The 27138-nt window shown below is 43.2% G+C and overlaps 1 protein-coding gene and 1 long non-coding RNA gene across 3 annotated transcripts in view; one reads left to right on the top strand and one right to left on the bottom strand.

Moving 5' to 3' along the window:
• LOC117776492 (prospero homeobox protein 1-like) overlaps nucleotides 1-15953 on the top strand; it is a 33111-nt gene extending 17158 nt beyond the window's left edge. The window contains exons 6-7 of the mRNA XM_034610457.1: nucleotides 2032-2226; nucleotides 15100-15953. Coding sequence (XP_034466348.1) covers nucleotides 2032-2226; nucleotides 15100-15285 — 381 coding nt within the window. The 3' untranslated portion in view covers nucleotides 15286-15953. The remainder of the gene's footprint in view (nucleotides 1-2031; nucleotides 2227-15099) is intronic.
• Nucleotides 11577-27138, bottom strand: part of LOC117776512 — a 45470-nt gene continuing 29908 nt past the window's right edge. For both annotated transcript variants that reach the window (XR_004616452.1, XR_004616451.1), the window contains exon 3: nucleotides 11577-12783. This is a non-coding gene — a long non-coding RNA (uncharacterized LOC117776512). The remainder of the gene's footprint in view (nucleotides 12784-27138) is intronic.

The raw sequence follows: 27138 nt of genomic DNA, 5'->3' as shown, positions 1-27138 counted from the left end.
CTAATCTCAGCGTTAAGGGGCGAGGAAAACAGGTCAGGGTCACTAATGGTGTCATGGGCCACACTATGCAAATTCAAACTAGGTAGCGGCATGGCCGGCGACGCTTCTGAGAATTCATCCGTGAACTAGATTCATGCAGATAGAAATAAAAATAAAATTAAAAAAAACAATGCTCCTGCCTTATCTCACGCTTTCCCCTTTTCTGAATTTTATTAGTGTATATATTATTTATTGGATGTACATGGGGCCGTTGCAGTATATTGCAGTTTTACTCCCAAGTTTTTCGTTACTTTGTGTACGTATGTTGTTTGCATGTCGGGTGGCCGCTTGCAAATCGACAGATGACATCGTCTTATGCGTGCGTGTAACTGTGTGTGTTTGTGTTTTAATTGCTGAGTTATCACGTTCCTTTCGTGCAACTCTTTTTGTGGGTCAAAGCACCCCCCCACCCCCCACCCCCCACCACACAAACACACACACAAACACACTTTCCCCTCTTCACCCCGAGCTTTGTAAAAACCAACTCTTTCCCTCTGCTGCACACACACACCCACCCCAAATTATGCTCCATTATGTCACCCCTCTGACCGCTCCTGACAAAATATCTCTTTCCCTCTCCGTCATCCTCTGCTCGTCTCTCTCTCTCTCTCTCTCTCTCTCTCTCTCTCTCTCTCTCTCTCTCTCTCTCTCTCTCTCTCTCTGCATTCCTTTTTCCATGCTGCCTCGCTCCATTCATCTCTATCTCTCCCTGTCTCCCCCTTTCTTTCTCCCCATCTCTCTCGCTCATCCCTTGTTCCTGTGAGACAATGTCTTGTAACAATACCGAGCTTAATCTCCGTGTCAAAGCCGTTTTTCCCCTTCACTGAACACACACATACACACACACAGACACACTTTCACTGGGCCGTCGCTGTACATTTTTTTCTCTCCATGTTTTGTTTCTTATGAGGAAGAGGGTGAAAGAGACACACACACACACAAAACTATTATGAAACCCTTTAAAAGGTTTATTTAAATATATTGAAATTTTCTAGGTATATATTAATGAATTTATTTTTACTTTCATTCATCTAGTTGTAACTTGACACTTGTTTTGACTATAACATGTTTCACGTCACTTATATTTAAACAGTTGAGCTCAAATATTCTATTATTGAAAACTTTAAAACTTTACTTGCATGACAACAAAAGTAATGGTCCTATTTTGTCAGGCATGTTTGGTGAAGACCTGCAGGGTAGAAACTGTGTTTGATGATGTTTGTTTAATGTCAGCTCAGCTCAGTCTGAAAAGCCCACGATGCCACAATAACAAAATATATGTTTTGTGCGGGTCACTCCTGTTTGATTAGGATGCTCTCTAGGGGCCGTGCTCTTTTCCAACTAAGACCCCCAAGGTGCTTTAGTGACTAATGAGGTGCAGGAATGGAATTGTATCAGAAAGTTTAACTTTTACTTATTAAACCACATTGCTTTCGAAAGCTTGAATTGCTCGATTTCAAATTGACAAATTTTAACATTGACCACGCTGCCTCAAAAAGAGAAATAGTAAATAAGCAGAAGATCCTTGTGTGACTGTGAACTTCCTTTCAGCAGTATATGTGGATGAGACCGCAGCTCAGTGTTAAAGATTCGAAAAACATTCAAGTACTGACCTAGAGAGTTATAACTGCATTTAAAATGCCCTCAGAGGCCAAGGTACATTTTTATCACATACCAGCATGTTAACAAGTACCCAAGCAGTACTACTCCATCACAAAATGAAAATAAAACTTGTTATGATACGTTTAAAATCTTTTATAAAGCTTCTAAATTACGACAATCTGTAACCACGCTTTAAATTGTATATGGTTTCACAGAAAATAACTAAATGCTAAACATCAGGATTTGGTGTCAGGAAAAAAGCTCAAGAACACCATTTCCTGCTCCATCTGTTTGGGCTGTTGATTGGCATGCTGGGAAAATAACAATGAATTAAAATAAAAATGTATACTGCATATTAAAATGTTGTTATATCTGTGTGTGCTGTTCCAGTTCAACCGCTGCATCACCTCCCAGCTGATCAAGTGGTTCAGCAACTTCCGGGAGTTCTACTACATCCAGATGGAGAAGTTCGCCCGGCAGGCCATCAACGAGGGCGTGACCGCCGCGGAGGACATGACGGTGGGCCGCGACGCCGAGCTGTTCCGGGCACTCAACATGCACTACAACAAGGCCAATGACTTTGAGGTAAGCCGGAGCCGAGTGCGTAAAGATGATCAGTTTTCTCTATATTTTCCTGAAATCATTCAAGGAAACATGTTTCTTTAAAAAACCTGAATTAGAACGGGATTCAACTTAGCTGACGCACAGTCGCACGAACGTCCTCTACTAAGTCAGCTGTTCGGAGCGCAACAGTCACCTCACGATTGTGCTGAGGTGTGGAAGTCGCCGAATGTGCGTGTGTGTGTGTGTGTGTGTTCGATGAGGCGAAAGAGGACGCCGCTCGAGGCATGGGTGTCCTTGTCAGAGCGATTTGCAGAAGTCACATCCCCTCCCTCACTTTTTCCCTCCCAATATTGGTCTAAGGGGACCTGAGGGCCCTTAAACCATCCGACGTAACATCAGCAGCATTTAGATGTCCATTAGCACACACACACACACACACACACACACACACACACACACACACACACACACACACACACACACACACACACACACACACACACACACACACACACACACACACACTTTTGGCTTAGGGAGACAAATGCTGAAGCTTAAATGTTTAAAGATTTGCAGACACGACACACATGCACAGTGTCGGTCTTTGGAAGAATGAACAGCACGTACTTTGCATGCTTTGCATATCAAGGGTCAGGTAGCTTTTCACAGGTGTGTATGTAAAGAAGCTGTGCAGGAAACAGACACACACATGCAAATAATTTATGAGTGTGTGTGTTTATTTTGGGTGGTCTTATTTTTAGGAATGGTAGGTTAGGGTTCATGTCGGGGTCAGGAATTTTAGAACCACAATTGTGGCTTTGCATATTTCAGTCTTTCAAAGACAGATCAATAAAACTTTAAATGAGTGCCAACAATTTTTCAGATTAATTTCAAGATAAAATTCAACTTCATGACGCTTGAACACACAAGTTTTATACTATTGTTAGTGCATTTGCTTCCACGGAGGTGAAGAAATGACCATTTTTCATTGTTTATTTCAGAAAATACATTTGCGATAATTATACCGTCACAATTATCTTTATCAAAAAGAACGTGAGAATGATGCGGGCTCATAGTCTTTCTTTGAACATGTGCAACATCAAGCAGTCAATTCACGGGTAATCGAAAACTTTGAAGGACGGCAACTAATAATTATTTTTTCGATATTTAATAATCAGCCTTTTACTTTTTGAATAGACCTAAATAATAAATTAAAAGAGTCCGAACCCAAGTACTTTCTATTTCATAAGAAAAGCAGCACAACTGAGAAAATGTTTGGTATGATTCGAAAATGACTTAAATTATTATCAAAACAGTCAGATAGCCCAAAGTAAGGGTACAAAATGTCAAATCAGACTTGTGACACAACTCAAATGTTCAAAAATAACATTTTACTCAGTCCAAAAAAAGGTCTTATTATCGTCGTGTCAATGTCAGACCTGAAGTGACCCAAACACGGAGAGAATACCAACACCAGCAGCACCAGGTCCACCACAGATTAACCTCTGAACACAGCAGCACCAAGCCTCGTGATTCAAATGATCTGAACAATTTCCAGATTCCAGTGTCATAGCAATGATAACGTTGGCTTTGCATATTTATTTGAGCCTTTTGTAACAGGAGAATAAAGCATACAGGGGCTTTTTCCTACTTGTGCCTCAAAATAAAATTGGTTTCAGTGGCAGTACACTCACTGGAACATTTCCTGGTTTCTAAAATGGTTCAGAACAGTAAGAATTGTATTATGGATCTGGCATTTTGCACAAAAAGAGTGTTTGTTTTGAAGAAGTCAGACGGACACATTATTGGAGCCGATAGCGATATTCAATCGGATCTTTTGGGATACAAACCCGGGAAGACAATCAATCCGAGTCGATACTTTGAGGACACAGACTTTTTTGTGAGCAAATTTTTTCCCCTCCATTAAAAAAGAATCCGTCCACACGACCTTCGTTTTACAAAATATCTCTGTCCAGGCAAAATGCTAAAATGACTAGAAACGCTTAAACAAAGATTGCCAGGCCAGTAGGTGGCGATAAAGTCTACATCAACAATTCGTTACCAGAGAAGAACGCTTTAATCCAATATCGGGCGAGGCAGATGCCTTTAAATGTCGGTAATGTGATGCACTAATGCTAAACTTGTATAATGCAGAGAAATTGGTATATAGCCGCCATTGTTGTTGTCGTTTCTGGCCCATGTTAATCACGCAAAGTAACAGAGGGCATGTGGGAAGCAAGCTGTGATGTCATCGCTTCCCAAATTCTCCGTTTTACTTCTACAAACTGATTTTGCAAAAAAATCTGCATTAGCGTTGAGAGGGCGTTATATACCCTGAAGGAAAGAAAGAGGATCAATATCACGTCTTCTGTCGTTAGTCGTTGAACTTCAAGATTTGTCTTATCGTTATCGGTAGAAGATGCTGATGTAAGTAAAGAACATGTGGGTCCTCTGTGCAGTAACGTGTTTGAAGAGGTAGGAGTTACTTTGTCCCCTTTCGTCCCTCCGTCTCTCTCTTCACCTCCCCCTTCCCTCCCTTCAACCTCGCGTCCGTCCGTCCGCCCTGAGGGAACATTACTGGCTAGGGACCCTTTCTCTCACTCTATCGCTCTCTCTCTCTCCCTCTGTCAAACTCCGAGGCGTGAAACTGGAACCAGGGCCGATTCAGCAAGTCTCCCGACACACACACACACACACACACACACACACACACACACACACACACACACACACACACACACACACACACACACACACACACACACACACACACACACACACACACACCTTCTCCTTTTGCCAAATTTAGCATCATCAGAGTTCCACCTTGGTTTGTCCCCCATCACACTCACCCCTCCCCTCCCTTCCTTCCTCCTCCTCTTTTGCCTCCCTTTCCTTGCTCCCTCTCCTTCCTACCCCCTTCCTCCTGAATCTGTCCTCTGTCGATATGTTCTCTCCGTCACCTCCTTTCCTTACCCTCTCCTTTTTGTGTCCCTCCTCCGTGCGCCTTTTGTCCTCGCGCCTCCTCCACTATCGTCCAATTTCTCTCCCAGTCCTTCCCCTCTTTTCCCACCGTCTCACCCACTTTTCCTCTGCTCTCCAACCTTTGTCTCGTTCTTTCCCAGGCTCCCTTCATATCCACATCTTATCCAAGATTTCCTCTCCCCCTTTTCTGCACTATTGTCCCATCACCCACCTTAGCTTCTACAATTCAAACCTGCTCCTTGTCTAATTATGTGCTCAAAGTTGGCCTTGAAGGTTAAATAATTTGCATTTTTGTATGTTTTCCTGCAGTCAATCTTAGAAATAAGAAAGTGTTCTTAGTTTTGATGGGTTATTAAAAGCTTGTATCATTAGTTAACGCACATGTCCAGCATTTTAAATAGTAATTGTAGATTATTGCAGCGGAAAGGTGAGTGTAATTTGTTGAGTTTGTGTGTGTGCGTGTGCATGCGTGTGTGTGTGTGTGTGCTGTCTTCCTAAGTTGGCATAAACAGGCCTCAGTAATTATAGCAGCTTCATTAATTACCTCCTCCTCCTCCTCCCCTCCTCTTCAGCCACATTCTTTCAACTCTTCTTTCTTGTTTACCTCTGTCTCCCTCTCACTTGCTCACTCCATCCTTACTGTCTCCCATTTCCTCCTTCCCCTCCCCTCCCCTCCTCCCTGAAACAATTTTGCCCTAATTGCAGCTCTGCCCACTGACTAATGAGGAAGGCAAAGAAAGGAAGGAGGCTCGGAAAGGGGACAGGAGACAGGGAATAGTCTCATCTTCAAAAAAAGAAAAGAGAAAATAGAAAAAAAGACAGATTTTCTTTGCCAGGACACTGAGGGAAAGGTGTCAGCTTCTACCTTCTGCCAAGAGGAAGAGAAACATTTCCTCTTTTTTATTCTTTTCTATTGAAAACAGATTGACGAGTCGTTGGTTAAGTTTGCCAGCCGCCCTGGGCGATGCCACTCAACTCCAGCGACTGTGTGCATGTTAATGTTTTGCAATACGTGAAATATTTGTACAACTATAAGTACAACTGTACACTTTGGTGTACACACACACTTATACTGTCCACCAAACACACACACACTATCTAAACGCGAAAAGAAGAATAGAGGCCTGCAGAGTGGTGAAAGGGTTGAAGCTGTCATATTTAGGTGTGTGTGTGTGTGTGTGTGTGTGTTGGGTGAGGGCGGACAATGAGACATTTTTATGAAGCCATCTAAGGGACGTTCTCATCTTTCCAGTTCAAGGATCCTCACTGGCTCTGTCAGCACCAAACGATGGCACAGCTGCGCCCCACACACACACACACACACACACACACACACACACACACACACACACACACACACACACACACACACACACACACACACACACACACACACACACAGATACTCATTTGTGTTCATCTCAAAGAGCAGAGATATCCTCTCTTGAAGGGTGGGTGTGGTTGCGACCAAAATCTGCCCTTTGACTTTGAACGACACACACACACCTGGAGGCCACAGAGTGGTCACACACTCACATTTCAGGGCTATCTGGTTTCATAAGCTCTGCACTTCATGAAAGGCTAAAGTTCTCATGTCTTTCTCTGCCGTTTGCGATTCTTTGTCGTCCTTTCGCTCTCCTTATTCATCTATTCACTCATCTTTTCCACTTCCTCTTCATACGAGACCGCTGAACGCGGGGGCCGCGCTCGACTCTCAGGAATCGATTCTCCGAGTGGGCTTTCTATCTGTTCCCTCTTCTCATAGAAAACTCTCTGTCGCCTAAATGCCTTGGTGCTGAAGTTTGGGTTTATTGTTTTCTTTTTGTATGGTGGCCAGCGATGTTCCAATGAATCAGCGCACACTGGCATATTAAAGTTTGTTTCCATCCCGCGGCCTTGAATCTATCATTATTCTTCCGAACATCTTCTCCTGCTTTCTGACGTCCTAACCTCTCGTCTTCTATATGTAACCTACCCAGAGGGCACGTGCGCACACACACACACCTCAAGTAGCAGACCAGCCTTTAGAGACGCAGAGAATTTCAAACACTACACCTGTCCTGCTTTCTTTTCCTCTCCTCCCTCTTTCTCTCCCTCTCTCGCATGACATCTTACACCCTGGGACTCATGTGATGTCGCTTTTAAAGAACAAGATGAAGGTTACATTTAATTGTCTCTGATGAAGGAGGACTACAGCGTCAAATAGACAAAGATTGCAATAAAAAAAAAAAGTGTCATGGCCATGCACGGTAACAGGGAACTAGTCCTCAATTGATCTCGGATCCAGTGCAACATCTTCAGTTTCACATACATTAATGTGTAAAGTGATGCTTGTCGCACAAAAGTCCACAGACCTGCACTACACTTCAGTACAATTTGATGTGCTCCGTAAGTGACACAACTGACATCCTTGAAATATACTCAGTGCTGCTTACGGCTTGTTGTGGACTGTTAAATACAAAAGAATAAAAGCACATCATCAAAAAGCAATCCGCCTTTAGCCGGACAATGGTTTGGCAACCGGACTTTTCTATTTATTTCGAGACGAGATGCATTGTTGCGGAGGGGGAGCTGTCATTTGCGCTGGGATTTCTGGTACAGGGAAATTGTTGTTGCTATAAGGAAGACCCCACCTCGCTGCATAGCTCCTCTGTTACTACCCTCTCCAGCGACATTTGGTGCTTTATCTCTATCGTTTTCAATATTTGACAGATGTCCATCTGTCCCTCTAACCTTAGAAGTAGAGACTCTCGGTAAAAATGCACATATAATCTATAAATATAGCAGCGTCCTTGTTACGTTGCAAAAATACTGTTGTCACTCAATGTCACTGAGTACGAGTGACCAAGTCTTCTTCACTGTCTCTTTGTCTCTGCTGCAAGTAGACAGAAAGTGGTATGGTACAGATAATGCCACCTGCCAGTTTCTGTCACTATAATTATAGCTGTCCGCAGTGTGTGTGTGTGTGTGTGTGTGTGTGTGTGTGTGTGTGTGGTATACCAGTTGAGAAGAAGGAATCATCTTTGTCACTGAGCCTGATTGGAGTCACGAGGGGGCGTAGGGTGTATATGTGCGCGCGTGTCCCTGTGTATGGTCTTCCTGTATGTGTGTGTGTGTGTGTGTTGTGCATGCAGTGATTCCCTTCCCCTGCCCCAGCTGTCTCCTTAGCTTCAACAATAGGCCTGGTAACAAAGACGTGGCCTTCAGCCTCTGTCATGTGATACTAGTGGTCTGCAGCCTCTCAGTCAGATGACCCAGGCTATTGTCCTCTATGGATGACACACACACACACACACACACACACACACACACACACACACACACACACACACACACACACACACACACACACACACACACACACACACACACACCGATCCTAGGAAGAACAGCACGTGTATGAATGGACACACACAAAGTGGCAGCATGCAGAGATACGAAGACACACGCAGCAGTTGTACACAAAACCAAGATACACACACTCGTGGAGATAGAGAGAGCAGACACACACACACACAATCTCAGGACGCAGACCCTTCCTCTCAGTCACATGCAGTGTGAACAAAGAGAAACTTTAGTGCCATTGTCCTGGTGACAGTGAGATCAGTGGCTGATTGACAGAAGAGCAGCAGAGAAAGGAAACATATTGCTGATGTCCTGGAGGAACCTCCAGTCTCCACTTATACCTTCAACTTCACACAGATTTTTTAAAACTTTATGTCCGTGCAAGTGTGGTCTTTGCAGCGCTTTCCATTTTCTGCTCCGCTCAGTGCGCGGTGCAAATATAGGTGACTGTGTCAGAGAGCACCTTAGCCGCAGGTTGCTGGCTGTGCTATTTATGCGTGTACGCTGCGTGAGGGAACATAGGGGAAGAGAACAGACATAAATTAAAACGGAGCATTGCCTCATCTTCCTTAAATAAACAGCTGGTCAAGGAACCTTGAAGAAGGGATCAAACCCAACAACAGGAGCTGTTTTTAGACTGACTGAGACAAGTCCAAGTGTCTCCTTAAGCCCCTGAGGGAATGTTCCAGGCAATAATCTCGAAGGCTATTTGCGTTTTAATCTTTCAAGACTCTGGACGACGACACAAGAATTGTATTCATCTAAACTCCAATAAATAAAATCTATAAAAGGCCACGTCCACGTCACCCAGACAGACTTATTCAAACCCTTGGATAAAAGAAGCCCTGCTCTTTCATTTCAATGGAGCCTCTGTCGATACAGTGGGGGGGGCCTCTTACAAAACAAATGCAGGGTCGTCCGCCAAAAAAGTTAAACCAGACTTTTGCTGGTAAAAAACGTCTTCGAGGTTAAAACCAAAATGCTTTGAAATTACACAGCGTCCTTCTGATGAATTCGTCTGTGTTCCTGAAGTTAGATGTTGCAAGGAAAGCGAAAGCATGATCAGTCTCCTCTCCTCAGATAGATGGAGATCAAAATTGGGAGAAAAAGGATAGAGAGATACAGACAGGTGAAAACTAATATCATGTGTCTTATGAAGCACTTCTATCGCTATAAACCACAAGTATTTCCCTACATTTCTTAATGTTTCTTTCCATTGTGAAAGCTCTCTTTCACAATGGAATCTTTTCTGATACATACACTACCACCATGCAATTTATTTATCTTACTTTACATGTTAAGGCCACAGTTCCATCTATATTTGAGATACAGAAATTACAAATACAAATTATCTAATTCGTGTGAAGTTTCATTATTTCTATTTTCTGAAGGAGACGCGATGAAAGGAAAACACAGGGAAGAGGATGAGTGAAAGGGCACTCCACAGTGTGTGTGTGTGTGTGTGTGTGTGTGTGTGTGTGTGTGTGTGTGTGTGTGTGTGTGTGTGTGTGTATTTTCCTGCCAGGGTGTATGTGACTAAAGCCAGGCCTGATAGCGGGAAAAAGTGAGAGAGAGTGAGCGAGAAGAGGAGGAAAAAGGAAGCAGATGCTCGTGTGTTGGCACAAACATGATACATCCACTCAGTCTCACACACACACACACACATGTAGACACACACACACACACACACATGTAGACACACACACACACACACACACACACACACACACACACACCATTGCTCAGTTCACAGAAGGAGCAGCAGATGAGAGAGCTCCAGTATTGTGTTAGTGGTCGAAAAAAATACTCCACTGACCAACAGTAATGTGTACCTCAAGGCCACGGAGAGAATGATTGGCAACAAAATGGAGGGTATGTGTGCGTGCGTGTGTGTGTGGGGGGGGGGGGGGGGGGGGGGGGGGGGGGGGGGGGGGTTATTATAAGGAGCAACATCTTATTATATTATTATATCGCAAATAAACATGAAGAAACACTCAATAATTGGCCAATCGGATGTGCACATGCGCACACACACACAAGTTAATAGTGTCATTGTCTCTCGTGTCGAGGGATTAGAAAGACACTGAGGTAGAGAACAAAAGGAAAAACACAGTTTATTTCTGTTTGTACACCTTGAGAATCAAGCATATGGTGTTTGTGCAGTCGTTTCTTAAGAACCCAGTGGGTGTGTGTGTGTGTGTTTTTCTCTTGCGCATGGCAGCGAGTGAGGATGGAAAGGTAAAGGAGCGAGAGAGCCGAGTCAGCTGAGGTCATGCAAACACGCAGCCAGAGCAGACGTCTGCATCGGTCTCATGGTGACACCGTGTAGACAAACAGCATGAATTCTGAGAGACTGAGAAAGAGGAGAAGAGGGCGATCAGCTGATGAGAGCTGGAGCGGATGGATAGATTGATAGAAGTTAAGAAAAGGGTTTGAGTGTGGAGAAGGAAAAGGGGAAGTGGAAAGAAAAAGAGAAATAGTGAGAAGACAGGTGAGAAAACAGCTTCAGTGTTAGTCAGTCATTTACTAAGTTATTAAACCTAAATTCATAATTTTATTCAATGATGGAACAAATAATCTTTCAATACAACAATTTTCATTGATTCCTTGGAGATATCTTTGAATCCAACCACCAGTCCAACACAAAGTTAATCAAAAATAAATCAAAAGTCTTTCAGAAATACGCTTCACTCTCAAAAAGCCCCAAAGCTCAATGGCCGACAGTCGCAACTGTGCAAAAAGAATAGCAACACACAGAGACGCAATAATATCTTGTTAGCAGCTATGATTAGCATGACGCGAAACTGTATTGTTTTCACGTGTTAAAATGGGACAAGTGTATCCATAAAGAAGTAGCCTACTTAATTCTAAAAATATTTTTTTACAAGCCCTTTTGTGCTCTTGGCCTGCAACACTGTACAAAAATAAAAAAAGAAAGAAAACGACTAAATTAGCAAAATAGACGTCACCGTTACTTAGTGCTTATTGCTGCACTTCAGGTTTGAGTTTCTGCAGGTGGACGCTTGTTTGTGTTTTTACTGCTCACGCTAACAATGTTATTTTTCCTGTGTACATTGCAAACAAGCATCTACTGTTGTTGTTGCAGGAGTATATTCGTCCAGGTTGATTTTTTTTTTTCGTCTGGAAAGTTGAAAATACAAAGTTTCTGAAACGGCTAAAATTGACTGTAACCGTACACCCACAATAAAACATTTAAAAAAGGTCATTTAAATGCAGCCAGAGATACAGACGAAGCCAAAAGAAAAAACAGATAAACAGGAAAATGCAAATGTCAGTAACGTGCGCAGCAGTGGAAAATGACTGAGGACGAGCAGTAAACGGTTAAAGTAGCCCTCATGCAGGTGACTCGTCTTGAAGGCAGCGGCTGTTTTCCGTCAACACTGCTCACTTCAAACGTCTCAAAATATACCACCGGTTTAAAGGTGTGATGACAGATAAATGGTTAAGTGACCTCTGTCATGAGATAAAGAATAAATTTCCAAGAGGAGATGAGGGGCAGGGGAGCCAACAAGGAGGAGGAGGAGGAGGAGGAGGAGGAAGACGAGTGAGAGAGAGAGGAAGGAGATAAGGAAAAAAGGGGGAGGCTGTCCCAGTGGGCGTCTTTGTTGGGCAGCAATTTAGAGATTTAAAGGCTCTTGTCCTTCTGCGTGTGTATGTGTGTCTGCTTGAGTGTGTGTGTGTGTGTGTGTGTGTCTGAAGAGAGTAATTGAGCCTCCCTTCATCCAATATTTACCCACCAAACCAGAGCAACCATGCGAATTCTGTTTACTGGGAACCAAGTGTCTTTCTTCCTCTTTATCTTTCTTTCTCTTTCCCACTTTCCCCCATTCCTCACTCGCTCCCTCTCTCCTAGCAACTAGACATCATATCAAGATCCAAGCCAGGAGTAAATCGTACGCACACACACACACACACACACACACACACAGGGGAAACAGGCCCATCTGTATTGATGATGGCCTAATTTAGATCTCTTTATTGGACTGATTTACGACAGCCAGACAAATCTGGGCATCTGGACCCAAGTGTGTGTCTTCCTGTGTGTGCGAGTGTGTGCGTGTGTTGTCCAGTCGAGCTGATACCCAAACCGGACACACAATATCCTCTCGGCATCATTTCATCCTTTCTGCTCGTGTTTCCCTACCTCTCTCTGTGAATCAGCAGTCTCCTTTTCCCCCCTCCCCGCCGCCGTCGTCTTGTTTCAGCACTTTGAGTCCTCTCGCCGTCCTGAAACATAAAAAAAAAAAAAACGCCAGTCAACGTGCGGAACAAGGCGGACGCAGCACTGCAACACAAAGACCTCCCTAGACCTTGACCTGTAAAAGGCCAGGACCTTTCTAGGTCAAGGTCACGTTGCAATTTGAGATATCAATCACGAACAATGGACAAATGAAAAGACAGCACTTCGATTTTTACAGCTAGAACCTTGAATGTGAAAAAAACAGAAGCTAAACGATCTAATATCTTGAAATACTTAAGAAAAATTGTCCTGGGATGACATTAAACTGTGGATCTGTTAGTTTTTTTTAAAGATGAGAGCAAATTTGAACAACTAAGAGATTGGGGGGGGGGGGGGGGGGGGGGTGATGTAATCCAAGAGGGAGAGGACGCCTCAAAGGCACATTCATCTTCAAGATCAAGCTCGGGTTTCAACTTTTATTTTTCCCAGTGGACACTTTCACAGCAGCTATTAAAAAACAGCAGCTTGACTTTGGGGCTTCCTTTTATTTTCTTGCAGACGTAAAACAAACACTTTTAGCCCTTTCAAAACTGCATAAGCGGCGCAGACGTGCTCCTATTTTCGGAGTTGTAGATCTCATTCATGTCCCTAATGATATAACTGTGTTCATTAAGTGAGAACAAGACAGAAACTAAATATGATTTGAATGGTTTTAAACTGCCAGGTCAGTCGAAAGGAGGAAATGAAAGAGTCAAAATGATAATGAAAGTGTTTACGGGTGACTTCCAGCTTTAACTTTGATTCATGACTAGTTGTAAATGTGCAGACACACACACACACATCCTGAGCAGTGAGGTATCATCGCAACTTCCTATTTGGTTTCACCTCCAAATAAAACGGTTCAGATGATCCAATACAAAGACTGAAGTTGTGACAAAGTACAAAGAGTGAGGAGTCTACCCTGTTGGCATGAACACAACAAGTTCTCACCTGGAAAGGTTAAACTTGGATTTGTGAACGTGTGTGTGTGTCTGCACAGTAGTGTCTATACCAAAGACAGTGACAGAGGGCCTCATTGAAATAACTGTGGTCTCAAGGGGCCAGCTAAAATGAGAGAGAGACGGTAGGTGAGGGGAGACGGAGTATACGAGAGTCCGGGGAAACATTTAGGGTGGGAGTGTGTGTGTTTGACTACGAGTGTGTGTGTGTGTGTGTGTGGAGGGTGATTCATCCGTTCTGGTGGCGGCTAACCTTGGCGCGTCCTGCCACGCGTGACGGGGTTACACCCAGACAGCACTATGCTGTCCTCTACGTGCGAGTGTTAGTTTGTTGGGGTGTTTCGGGAGCATGTACTCATCTGGAGGAGTCTGCCTCATGTGTGTGTGTGTGTTTGTGTATCTGCATGAAGAGACAGCGACAAAGAAGTAAAAAGAGGGGTGGGTGGGGGTCCTCGTCAGGTTGTTTAGTGTCTTTGTATGATCTTGCCCCCGGGAGAAAGGGCAGAAAGAAGAATGAACAATGTGTGTGTGTCCGTGTTTTGCTGTCAAACACGGCTATGAGCACAAACACAGCATTAAAAAAAACACACAGACACACACACACGCAGCCTTGTGATGACAGTATATTTATGCCTGCACGGGTAAAGGACAATTGGAACCCTGCAATCCTGTTTAGACTCCGCCCTCCCCACACACAGACACACACCCGCACACACACACACAGTAAAAGATCCCAGACAACTGTTTACCTGCCATTGTCAAGGACTGAGTGTGTCATCTGTCATTGTGTGTGAACAGACCACACACACACACACACACACATACACGGGGTCTGTTAAGAAAGGGGAAGTACGGTTAGAGGAAGTTCACCACTAAAGAAGAACTTGCTACAGGAATAGAAATACATGCACACCTGAAACACACACACACACTGAACCCAAATCTGTGATCCCGTTCAGTCACACAATTACTTTTCCAAAAGCAAACTTTTTTTTATATTTGAATATATAAATGAATATTTTTATTGGACATAAAAATCTCATAGGAAAAAAATACACCTTAAATTTTTAAGTTTAAGTATTTGTTCATTTAAAAGATAATTGAGATCGTCATTAAATTAATACTTTTCCTCCTTTTCTTGCTCTTTTGTTTCATATTTCTTTGCTAACATTTTTTAGTGATTTCTGCTCTGAAAAGAAAACTTTGCAATATTTTCTGTCCGAGTATTCAGGGTTATAATACTTTATTGTAAATTTTCATTACGGACCAGAAAGGAGAAGGTGATGGTTTAAATGGTAGAGGAACTTTTCTTCGATCAAAAACAAACACGTCACACCAATGATTTCCTTTTTCTTTCACCCTCAGGTCCCCGAGCGATTTCTGGAGGTGTCTCAGGTGACTCTCCGGGAGTTCTTCAACGCCATTGTGGCGGGCAAAGACGCCGACCCCTCCTGGAAGAAGGCCATCTACAAGGTGATCTGCAAACTGGACGGTGAGGTCCCGGACGTCTTCAAATCCCCCAACTGTCTACAAGAACTCCTCCACGACTGACGAGGTCGCGAGGAGGAAACGCAGCAAGCAAGACAAACCTGCGCGGACCGGGAGAAGACTGTGAGAACACGTTTCGAGAGGCGCACGGTCGGGTTGAGGTCTTCGGTGAGATACGTTTGAAGGAGTTTGACGATGCAGAGACTTGAAGTTATTCTTCTCGGAGGCTCCGGGGGGACGTTTGCTGGTGGTTGTTTTTGGTCAGCCCATCTTTTAAAAGACAAACCCCGCCCTCGAGATGTTTTATAAAGAAAAGAAAAAAATCCCTCTTCGCCGACGCAGAGGGCCGAGACTCGTGAGTCGGATGATCCTCAGATTAACAAATCCTGCAGAGACTTTTAGGAATCAAAAGCAAAACGGTGAGAGTTGAATATCCTTGCACTTACAGAACAGCTCCTCCCAGCCTGAAACCCCATCCCCTCCACCTCGTCCAAGCTCGCTCTTCGTCCGGCTTCACCGATGAAGAGGAAGTCTTCAGCCCAAGACCTGGGATTGGGAGCGAACTAAAAATGAAGATGATAATATATATAAAAAAATCTTTTTATTGTGGATGTTTTTAAGTTACATGGACATTTTGGAAAAAATAAGTGATGTTTCTGTATTTTTTTCTCCTTTGTATAAGCTTACACCTCCTCAGTCACTTACAAAGACACACACACACACACACACACACACACACACACACACACACACACACACACACACACACACACACACACACGCACCCACGCACCCACGCACACACACACACACTTTCACATACACACACACAGAGGAAAGCACAGTAGCAATTCCAAATCCCAAAAAACAAACTTAGTTGTTTATTTCCCTTAATTTCCCCTCCTCTTTTTACTTCTTCCTCTTCTTACTGTACTGAGACTTCCTGGGTGTTCGTCTTGACTGTGGCTCTCCCTGCCCCCCCCACCCTCTGGCTGCCCCTTTTGGCTCATGTTGCATTCAGGTACCCAGAGCATCAATGGCAAGAATTTTCAATAAGAATTAAATGACTGATACAACACCAATCCTATTTTTCTTTTACGATTTTAGAAGACCAAGTCAAAAAATCTGAGACGGTAATGTTAATAGTGAGATTATTTATAAACCAGATTAAAGAGCGACCCATTCTCCTAATCTCCATCTCGATTTTCTGCATTTACACAACTGATTCTATTCATGACTACAGAACTGAACCTGCAGAACTGACATTAAAAAGTGACCCTTCTTCTTTTTTTTTTTATATATATATATATATAGAAACACAAACCTCAGCTCCCACACACTGTCAGCACTCGAGTGAATTGACGCACTCGTTTTTAACCCTCATTAGTCACTTACTACATAGAAAATAGGAAATGCCTGATGAGGGCCGGGAAAATATACGTCGGTGCTTTACTTAGTTTTTTTTTGGCATTTCTGTATTGCAACATAGACACAAATATCTAAATGATAAGATTAACTTCTGTTGTTGGATAATGGATAAATGCAGGATGGGGTACTAAGGCCATGTTTGGTGCTGTACCAATTTTGGTGTCATTGTTTGCCTTTCATTTTATTTCATTTGTACCTCATGTTTCGCAGAATCTTTAACATCTTTATTTAATTTCATTTTGAAAGAAATGTGGATTCATGCCAGTCAGATTGATTGATTTCAACGGTCATCCCAGCTTCAACTGGTTCTTAGATCACAGAGCGCAAATCACATGATAAACAAGAATATGGTCGAGTGCATATCTCCACCAAGGCCCAACAGTCCCCCTAAAACCAATCAAGTTGCACCAAATTTCAATCTCATTGATTTCAGCTCTCTAAATATTGTTTAAATCAAGATTCATGAATTATCTCCTGGGAAAAATTATGAAAACATTCCTGGATCATCCCCCTGGTCCAGATCTTCTTCCCTGACCGATACCGCATTCTTCCACAAAGTTTCATAGACAGGTTTTAACACTTTTTAAAAAACCCTGATGACCGACTGTGCTACAATCAGGTGTGTTTCAAATAAAAACAGGAATTTCCCACATTCTGACATTTTAACCCCCTCCCCCCCCCCACTGTCATCAAAAGCGACAAACCGCGGGATGGAAGCGTGGTTTGTATTTCAGCTATTCCTCTCTGCTCTGGGCGAACAAGAGGGGCAGCTGCGCCAGGCGGGTCGTGTGTGAAGTGTTTAAAGGTTTTAACAGCAGAAAAAGAAAAAAAAATGACATACAACAAAATGCTGATATTTGTAGCTTGTATAGATGTAATAATTACTCTGGTCACTCTGATACTTTTATTATTTATAATTGAAATAATTATTCCTATTAATGTTATTATGATGATGATGATGATGTTGATGATGGTGATGATGATGATTAATGCTTGCTACAGATTTGACCAGTGGTTTACTCATTGTTTATCCATCACACTGCAACATGAAATAAATTATTCTTTGAAAAAAAAAAGTCGGAGGGGATGTTTTTTTTGGGAGTGTGTGACTGTACTTTGTGTTTGCACTCAGCAGAGGTGCAGAGGGCGTTGACCCGCTTGCATGCGCCTGCCCACACACACCAAATCACCATCAACCCAGGCAGTAACTAGGCAACATGATGGCCACTTTATCTCCGTCCGTGGCCTCCCTCCCTCCGTCACTCTCCCTCCCTCCCTCCTTTCTCTCCCTCTCTCTCGCTTTCTGGATTCTGTAAAGGGGACATGTGATCCCTTGTTGTTGTTGCTGATGAATTGAAAAGAGGAGCGCTGTGTGATTATTGTCAGCACAAAAGCCTCAAAAAGCTGCTGACGTCTAGATTAGCCAGTACAAAGACACAGGGACAGACACACACACACACACACACACAAAAAGACATAGGTACAGACTTGCACTCACACACGCACACACACACAAAGGCACAGGGACGAGGCCCGTCTGCCCTTGCTGCCCTAACCTCCTTCTCACTCCTCTATCCCGTCTCTGTTCTCTCTCAGCCCTCCATCACTGATATCACTCCCCTTTTTTTTTTATTTTACCTCTCCTGCCTCCTCTTCACTTCCCTCCTCGTAGCTTTTATTCCATCCACCCTCCTCTCACACCACTTACCTCCCTAACACACACAAACACTCGCCGTGCCCTCTCTGTGTTGGCGCCAAACACTAACTGGCATCTCACAATGCCAACCACCATCACCAGCATGGGACAAATTGCCAGCACTCAATGTTCCTCTTTTTTTCTCTCCCCCCTCCTTCTCTCGCTCTTTAAAACAAGGTGTGTAAAAACAATGGCGAGAAATTCAGCGGTGCTCAAGTTTAAATAAAATTGCGTCGATGATGTGGCAGCGCTTGCATGTAATAATGCAAATATTGCCAGAGATAATTAAAAAAAGGCGATAATTGCATAATAAAGCTGTTTATAACCCTGTAAAGCAACACCTCCTGTAATTATCCCGTTGCTATGAAGATAATTTTCCGCTCCGGAGAAGTCAGATGGGATTAAAGGGAAAAAAGTGATGCAAGGAGTTAACCACCTTACAAAATAAAAGCATAAAATAAAGACATGGAAGGCCTTAAAGGTACGGACAGTAATCAAAATACTAGGATGTTGTATTTTAATTGTGTTATTACTAGGTATATAATACATAATTTATTATAAGGTAAACTTTTAGAGATTACACTTGTAATAAAGGATACCACACACAAAGTATTTATACGTTATTAAAAGTCTGATTTTAGCCGTCTGATTCCAACCTACGTCTCCAATTGTTTTTCCATGATTCGTAAAGGTCTGGTGTTGCATTCACTGACGACTTTTTTCAGTAGCTGGTGGAAGAGTCAACCAATCACAGCTGTCACCACCCCATGCATGCACAATGAGACATTTTAAGGCTCATTTATGCTCAACATTTGCTAATTTTCATCCATATTTGTGCACGTCTTCCGGAAGCTTAGGGATGCGGATGAAACGGACGAAACCAAGCAGTGCCACAGGTTAACCAGGTGGGGGGGCAGTGTAGCCAATAGCTCAAGTGAGATGAGATGACCAAAGGGCAGAAGCTCAACTGTGCGCTCCCCTCTAGTGAATGTATTGCTCAACAGCTATGCCAACGTGAAAGATGCATGTGGTCGGTGACGGTTACATCGTTAGAAATGGACGCATCTCTTTTCGTACGTAAATGAAGAAACTTCTGCAGAGAGCTAGTGGCATTAGGCCTTGTTAGGGGGTATCAGACAATGGTGTTGTTGCAGTCTCCTGTACACGGCCGATCATAGAATTTAAGGGGGTTCCAACAAAATTGACATCGCTGTGGACTTATGTAATCGGCCATTTTCAAGGGCCTCCTCAGAGTTCGGGGCGATTGCCTGCGTTACCTAAGCTGTTGCAGGCAGGTTCCTAACCCTGCTGAAAATGAAAATGGAAATCAGAGACTGATTATTTATTTAAATATTGTACATAAAAACTCAAATATTTAACTTTCAGCAAATCCAAACTACGGCGAGGACAATAAGGTAGTGTTGTGTTGCTTAATCTTGTAGTTAATCGTATGCAGAACTAAACCAACACAGATGGACATAATAAAGACGCATCATAAAAACAAACCTGTTGCAAATTTCAGCTTTAAGAATAAAAAAAAAAAATCGCAGATATACAGACGGGCCGAGATGAGCAGTATCTCGTGCATTAGCTTCCACTGCCAGAGCTTTTCATTAGAACAGGAGGGGCTGAACAGGAGGTGGGGTCACTCTTTGCTCTATATGATCACACACACACACACACACACACACACACACACGCGCCCGCACGTGCCGTCTGCCTGTGAAAGCACATCTGAGCAGCGCAACAATAAAACAGCTGTGTTTGTGTTGGCCTGCTGATTGTTTCATTCTCAATCAGCCCGTCGTACACACAAAACGCACTCGCGCAGACACAAACACACTTACTGTCCGCGGAGATGGCGCGACAGTGATACATCTTGGGTAATAGCCGCCGTTATTATGGAGGAGGGAGCGGGTTTATTATGGAGAAAATCTCTCCACAACATCATTCTAATAGCTTTAACTGTCGCCTCTGTGTTAACTGCTGCTAGAGTGAATGTGGTGTGTGTGTGTGTGTGTGTGTGTGTGTGGAGTGAGATTTTCTCTGCTTAATTCACTTCCACTGTCATGTTGGCAGTTAGTGGATGGCCTTAGATGAAGCAGTTGATTTACGCAGCTACAAAATAACAATTTCTATAATCACAAAAAAAATAGGCCAGACATCAGGGTTGTAATTGCGATCTAATATCCAACAACAGCCGATTGGTTTGCATTTCTACTATTATATAAACTGTACTGATCTATATAATTAACAATATTAGCAGTTGTGAAAGGGTATTGCACATCCTTTTTTTCCACCAGTCGTTTTTTCCTGATTTTAAGTTGCATGATTCATGAAGAGGGATGACCCACATTGTTGTGATGTCACAACTGGTCAAGCCTTCAGCTCATTGGTTGGCAACCCCACCGTGACTTCACCCATCGGTTTTTGAACTGCCGTTTTTGAGTTTGGCATTTTGTCCGGGGGGAGGAGCCCGACTGAGATTTTGAGGACCCACCTACATCTGCTACCTGCACACATTGGACAGTAGTAGCTGTCAATCACGCATTATCTACGCCCCAACGCATATCATCATCTATTCCTTTCTGCATCGGACAATGAACATCGTGTTGTCTTGAAGAAGACTTGAAACTACAGATTGAGACCATAAGGCCGATAGGAAAATGTTTACAGACGTCATAAATCAAGTGAGAAGTAGGAAACTGCGACCTTTGAAGTCGCCCTCTGCTGCTCGTTTGAGAGAATACAGGCTTCAGGCACTTCTGCATTGTGTTCACTTGCCAGACTTCGTGTCTACGAACATTTTTATACACTGTATGAGCTAAAACTTGATGCAGGCCATGTCAATAACGCTCTACTTGGATCTGTGGAACCCTGATTCATGGTTCTAAAAAATAATGTAGTTTAAAGGTTCAGTGTGTAAGATTTAGGTGAAAGGGATCTATTGACAGAAATTGAATATAAAATAATCCTAGTGATGTTTTCACGAGTGTGTGATCATCTTAATAGTATAAATTGTAGTTTCTTTACCCTAGAATGGGCCCTTTATATTTAAATACTTTATATTTACATCGGGAGCGGGTCCTCTCTACGGAGGCCACTATGTTTTTTTTTGGTGAGGGTATTCAGCTGCAACATGCAACGTCACCACTAGATGTCACTAAATTCTACACACTGAACCTTTAAGCAAAGATTAATTTTAAACAACATTGCCTCAACTGCCGCACATTTGCGCAGTAGAACCTTTATTCTGTGAGTTTACCTTGTGTGACCTCATTCTGACCTGTAGGAAAACTAAACTCAGTTTTTAATTGAGACTAATTTCAACACAGTGACTTCAAGATATCATTCAAATATTGACTGATTGAATTGGACCAGGACTCGCTGCAGCCCTCACTATTGGCTTGTTGAACAGACTTTAATCAGCCAGCGCTGCATGTTCACTTGCATCAGTTCTTTAAGATGGCACCCAGGTGGATGAAGCTAATTGTTGTTTAGAACAGCTGCCCCGACAGCGTTTTCACTTCCTCCTCCCAGCAGGCGCTGCATATCTTTGTTTCTCCGTCAGGTCATGCCTCTCTTTCCCTCTGATTCTTCCATCTCTTTTGTTGTCCATGCGTTCTTCCATCTCTATTTGCATTGAATTGATTCCTTTTGCTGTTAAATTGTATTTCAGCCGACCGTTTACCATTCATCAATCCCTAATTAAAAAAAAAACAACATCCCACATGTGGAAAAGTTCTACATTTATTCTCAGAGTCAACCATTGTTTCATAATCTGTCCATTGATCAGTCATCTATTTTCCTTTTTTTTAAATCCATCTTTACATTCAAGAATCCATCCCTCCACCTTCTTTTTACCCCTGTACTCACTGACATCTACCCCACCTCCCTCATTCCTCCCATCATCCCTCCATCTCTCCTTCCATCAGCGGTCTGTTCGCTAATCAAACACCATCTGTCCTTCCATCCCCAACCTGTCAGGAACAGCTGCCAGCCGCTCTCTTAACAACACTTTTAACAACCCTGCCGCATCTTCCACGGCCCGCCGCCTGCACCGGGCGGACGCCGCCGATCGGGGCCGCCGCCTCCTTTGCAGGCGCACGCCAACACAGCGGACACATGTGCGATCGGCGGCGTACAAAAACCAATGGAAGCGTAGCCTGTTAGCAGTGTGTGAGGTGATCAGGGTGCGAGTCAAAGGAGAGAGGGAGCTGTAATTGAAAAGAAATTGGAAATTGGAAATGGTTGTGGGAGACAACAAGAAAAGACGAGTAGGAGGAAAACTTCAACTGGCCTCTTGTTGAACCTAAGTGACAACTTTATGAACTGTGGGCAAAGAAAATAAAAAATATTCCAGAGAAAGAGGAATAATGAGCAAGCAGAAGGTATAAACTGAGAGATAAAACAAAGGAGAGATGGCGCACGGTAAACGAGTGGAAGTCTAAATAGTAATCAAGGGAAGAATCAGCCGCCTGCTCAAAAAAGGGTTTGGAGCTAATGGTGGGAAGTAAAAGCTCCCAACACACACACACACACACACACACACACACACACAAATACAATTTTACACACTGTACAATCACCACGAGCAAACAATCATAAGAATACAATCATCTTCAACTCATTCAAACATAATGGTTTTCCTCAGACAAATAACATCCCTCACGCGTGCATATCACGGATGTAATCACTTACCAATTTTCACACACGCAAAAACGCAGTCATCAAACACACACGCTGCGCAAACTGCACTGCTGTTGTCGTGGACATGCCAAGACATTTTCAAGTGTTATATCCTGAGGAACTTCCCAAACCAATCATTGGCACATAGGCCAGATGTTCACTGGCGCTCCAATACAATGTTCTCCTGGCACAAGCGCGCACACGCACACACACACACAGGCTGGCATCTTTGTCTCCCTCTCCCTTTACGCATATGAGCATTCGATATGAGACTGAAATGCCAAGACTGCACTTTTTCATCACACAAAGGGGAAGGAAAGGGGTTGAGAGGGGGAGAAAGAAGTAAAGGGGGCAACGAAAGGACAGAGGAGAGACAGATGGAGCGAGAGAAGACAAAAAAAAAAGAGTGTTAGTTAAAGGCTGAGACACGTGAGTCAAGAGGCCAAAGACGGGGGACGGAGGAAGACAAATGGTGGATGCAGGTGCTTCAGGTGATAATGATAAAAAATGCCTCACAATGCCACCTAGTGGGAAAATTGACACGCTCACATTTAGCCTGAAGGTTGTTAATGTCTCCTTTATTGGAGGGAGTTTGTTCGGGCTGCCGAAATAGAAGATTTCCCCCAATTTCAGCTCAGGTAGAGCAGAGGAGTAAATCTGCACCAACAGGCAGGAGCAGACTGAACTTGATTTATGTGGTTGAAAAAAAACAGCAACTCTGTCGACTTATCTATTAGAATTCCAAGAAGGACTTTTCACTTAATCTTTAAATTTATACAAACACTTAGCCAAGTGGTGTGTGTAGTTTCCTGTATATTTGTTTCAACTGTTCTGGTTTAGATATTGTTTAACTGTGGACGAATTTTCCCATTGTAGTGTGATGACATCAGTGTTTTGTAAAATGGTTTTCAGCAAAAAGTATCAACTACGAGGTGGTTGATTGTGACGCGAAATTCAAAACTGAATTTCACAACAAAGGTCAAAACTTGATTTGTGTACTTGCGCTACGTCCATACTGATACGTTTTTTAGTTTTAAACTGCATCCATTTTTGTTACAACAACCCCTGACGTCCACAGTCCACGTTTAGTGTTGCCTCAATTTGTTTCCAATGCTCGCAGTGAAAAAGAAAAATGTGTTTTTCATGTGCGGAAATGTATCTGCGGATTAACTTTTTGCAGTCTGCTGCCACCTAATGCGCCTCCCTTTCTCTGATTTAATTTAGTAAAACAAAAGCTCCGGCCGGCTGCTAAAAAAGCAGAGAGGTGGATTTATTCAAAGCTCCCTTGTGCTCTTTGCTTCGAAAGAATAACAGGAATTAGTTTATTAAAAATGATGTTTCGAGGACACATGGAAATCATGTTTTGCCGCAGTCCCTTTGAATAGATGCCGCCGGCGAGTGGAGCCATTAAAAACACCAAACTGAAGATGACTTGCAAGTGAAAACCTTTGACCGCAACGAAGATTTTAGTGATTATTTGACATGATCAAAATGAGAGTATTGAAACTTTCTTTCCCTGCGGTACCAGGCGTCCTGCGGGCAGCGAGTGGACACCCTGCGATGTTAAAATTCAACCAGCGGGGAGAGGAGACGTCTGGTGTGGCAATCAATCCGGGCTCACACAGGGCACATGCAGGGGGGGTGGGGGGGTCACACACACACATTCATACACACTTATAGATATACAACACTCTCAGCGTCTGCTTCTATCCGCACACCCTTGACGGAGTGTGCCGGCCACGTGTCCCGTGTCCAATAAGGGCATCAAGTCTGTCAATAAGAGCCTTTCAAGAATACCAGGGGTTCCATCAGCTGACACACACTGACATACAAGGACAGCTAATAGAGCCTCATCTGCACACGCACACGCACACACACACACACACACACACAATAACTCATTTCCCCCCTCACACTTTGTCCTTTAACCAGACTAAAATGGAGAGAAGCCCGGGGCCGCTCCATTTTAATCCACATTACCTTCCCCTCCTGACCTCCCCCGACTTACACATGTTTCTTTTTTGTCCCCTACTTGTCTTTCTCTCTGTTTTTTCACCCTTTCTACTGACTTTCTCTGTCTTCCGTCTCCTGTAATGAAATATAAGTGTGCGGATCGCCCCCCGGTTCTTTTAGCTTTGCCGAGGTGGTTATGTTTTCACCCATGTCCTTTGTTTGTAAGTAAGATTAGGGAAAAACTATGAGACAGATTTCCATAAAACTTAATTGAAGGATGCAGCATGGGACAGGAAAAATATGGTGTGGATCCGGATAATACATATTTCTGATGGATTTGAATTATCCTGCATTTGTGTACTACATTTGTGAGCGTTTTTTGAAACATATTTCTTCTAATCAAAAGAACCGCAAACTCTGGCCTTGGATGAAATGACTACACCAGAATATCCAGCCCAACTGTAGTGTCCTTGAGCAAACCACCCAAAAGAGCATCTCATAATGGAGAAGTTATGATAATAAAGGAAAACTACTTTCTCTGTGGCCCAAAATAAGCAAAAGACAGCACTTCACTAACATGAGGCTGAAGGTTGAAGACAAAAATCTAAAGGGGTTTTCAAGTTCTGCTCCAGAAACTAAACAATTAGAGTTGGACACACAGACGGATGCATGGACGTAAAGATCACTACATCACCCTGCATTATTTCATAGGGGAATAACAGTGTTTCCTCAGGTACACACAATCTAAACCACTTTAAAGTTTAATTTAGCAAATCCTCACAGTTGATTAACTGATTTCTGCTTGAAAAATGACTTAAATGATCAATTATCAAACCCTCATGGATTAATAAAGAATGAATCCTCCCAGCACTAAAATAGCTTACAAACACCGATCAAGGTTTTTTAGTCCGAGTGCAATGGAAAACTGTGTCTTTGGATTCAACACCTTATTTCTGGAAGTGTCTTTAGTTCCTGTCTGTGTGCATCCTTGGTTTGAGAGTTTCTATTCACACCTGTAACAGTACGGGGGGCCGAGACATAGTTCAGATGTAAACTCTTCTCTGTTTGACACCCCTGCATGTCGTCGTTTTGACGGCAGCCTTGAGCCGAGAGGGAATCTTTAGACCTGAGGTGTGGAGCAGGTGCATGTGTGTGTGTGTGTGTGTGTGTGTGTGTGTGTGTGTGTTTAAATGTTCTCAGTGGTTTAAGCTGTGTTGTCCTTTTGTTAAGACCCCAGAGTGGGCCAAGGAATTTCATTTATCAAGAAATGGATACGGCTCCTGGAAGGGCCCTCTTCAGAAATACACACATACTATAAATAACTAAAGCCAGACAATGGGGAATGGGCCCGTGTGGGACTGCTTACTGGTCTGAAGGAAGAGAGGAGGAGAGTTGGAAAACTGGAGGCAGAGAGAAAAAAGAAGGGATAAAGAAAGAAAGAAAAATATCAAACAAGTGCTTGGTAAACGGAGTGAAAGAGAAGACACAGAGGGGAAGAATCTCAGGCCTCCTGTGCTCCTCTGTCCGCACACACTTGAAATACGCTTGTGCGGCGTCTTTGAAACATGTAGTGGTCAAGGTTCACCGGCAGGTCGACCGGGGGAGAGGGTGAACAGAACATGGAAAAAAAGTGCACACACACACTCTCACACACACACACACACACACACACTTGCGGACAGCTGTCAATTGGCAGCTAAGCAGGTCTGATGTGAAACAATGGGGCCGGAGGAGAACGGCGAGAAGTTTTATCGGGGTTAAAACAAGGTTAAGCTCCGAGGTTGGCATGTGCCACGATAAATCAGCGCGAGACATGCCAGGAATCTTATGTGTGTTTATAACACGCTAACATGTGCTATATCAACAACATCATGAGACACTGAAGAATCCTCCATCTCTGACACACTGAACTACAGTGGAAAGAATGGAGTAATGTTGAGGAGTAAAGTAAAGTGAGTATTTTCAGTATCGCTTGATCTCCTGAATAATTCCTTGATTTGGTGTTTAGTCCGGTTATATAAGTGAAATAAGTCCAGTGGACACATTTATTTAGCTTGAAGCATTTTTAGTAAGTTGAGTACATGTTAGGTTCAAATATTCAAGAAACAATAAATATACTGATGGGATACGATAAACTTTATGGATCCAAC

Source organism: Hippoglossus hippoglossus, chromosome 2 (genome assembly GCF_009819705.1).
Source record: "Hippoglossus hippoglossus isolate fHipHip1 chromosome 2, fHipHip1.pri, whole genome shotgun sequence".
NCBI lineage: Eukaryota > Metazoa > Chordata > Actinopteri > Pleuronectiformes > Pleuronectidae > Hippoglossus > Hippoglossus hippoglossus.
Note: the sequence above shows the minus strand (reverse complement) of the source record. Positions and strands in the feature narration are given on the sequence as shown.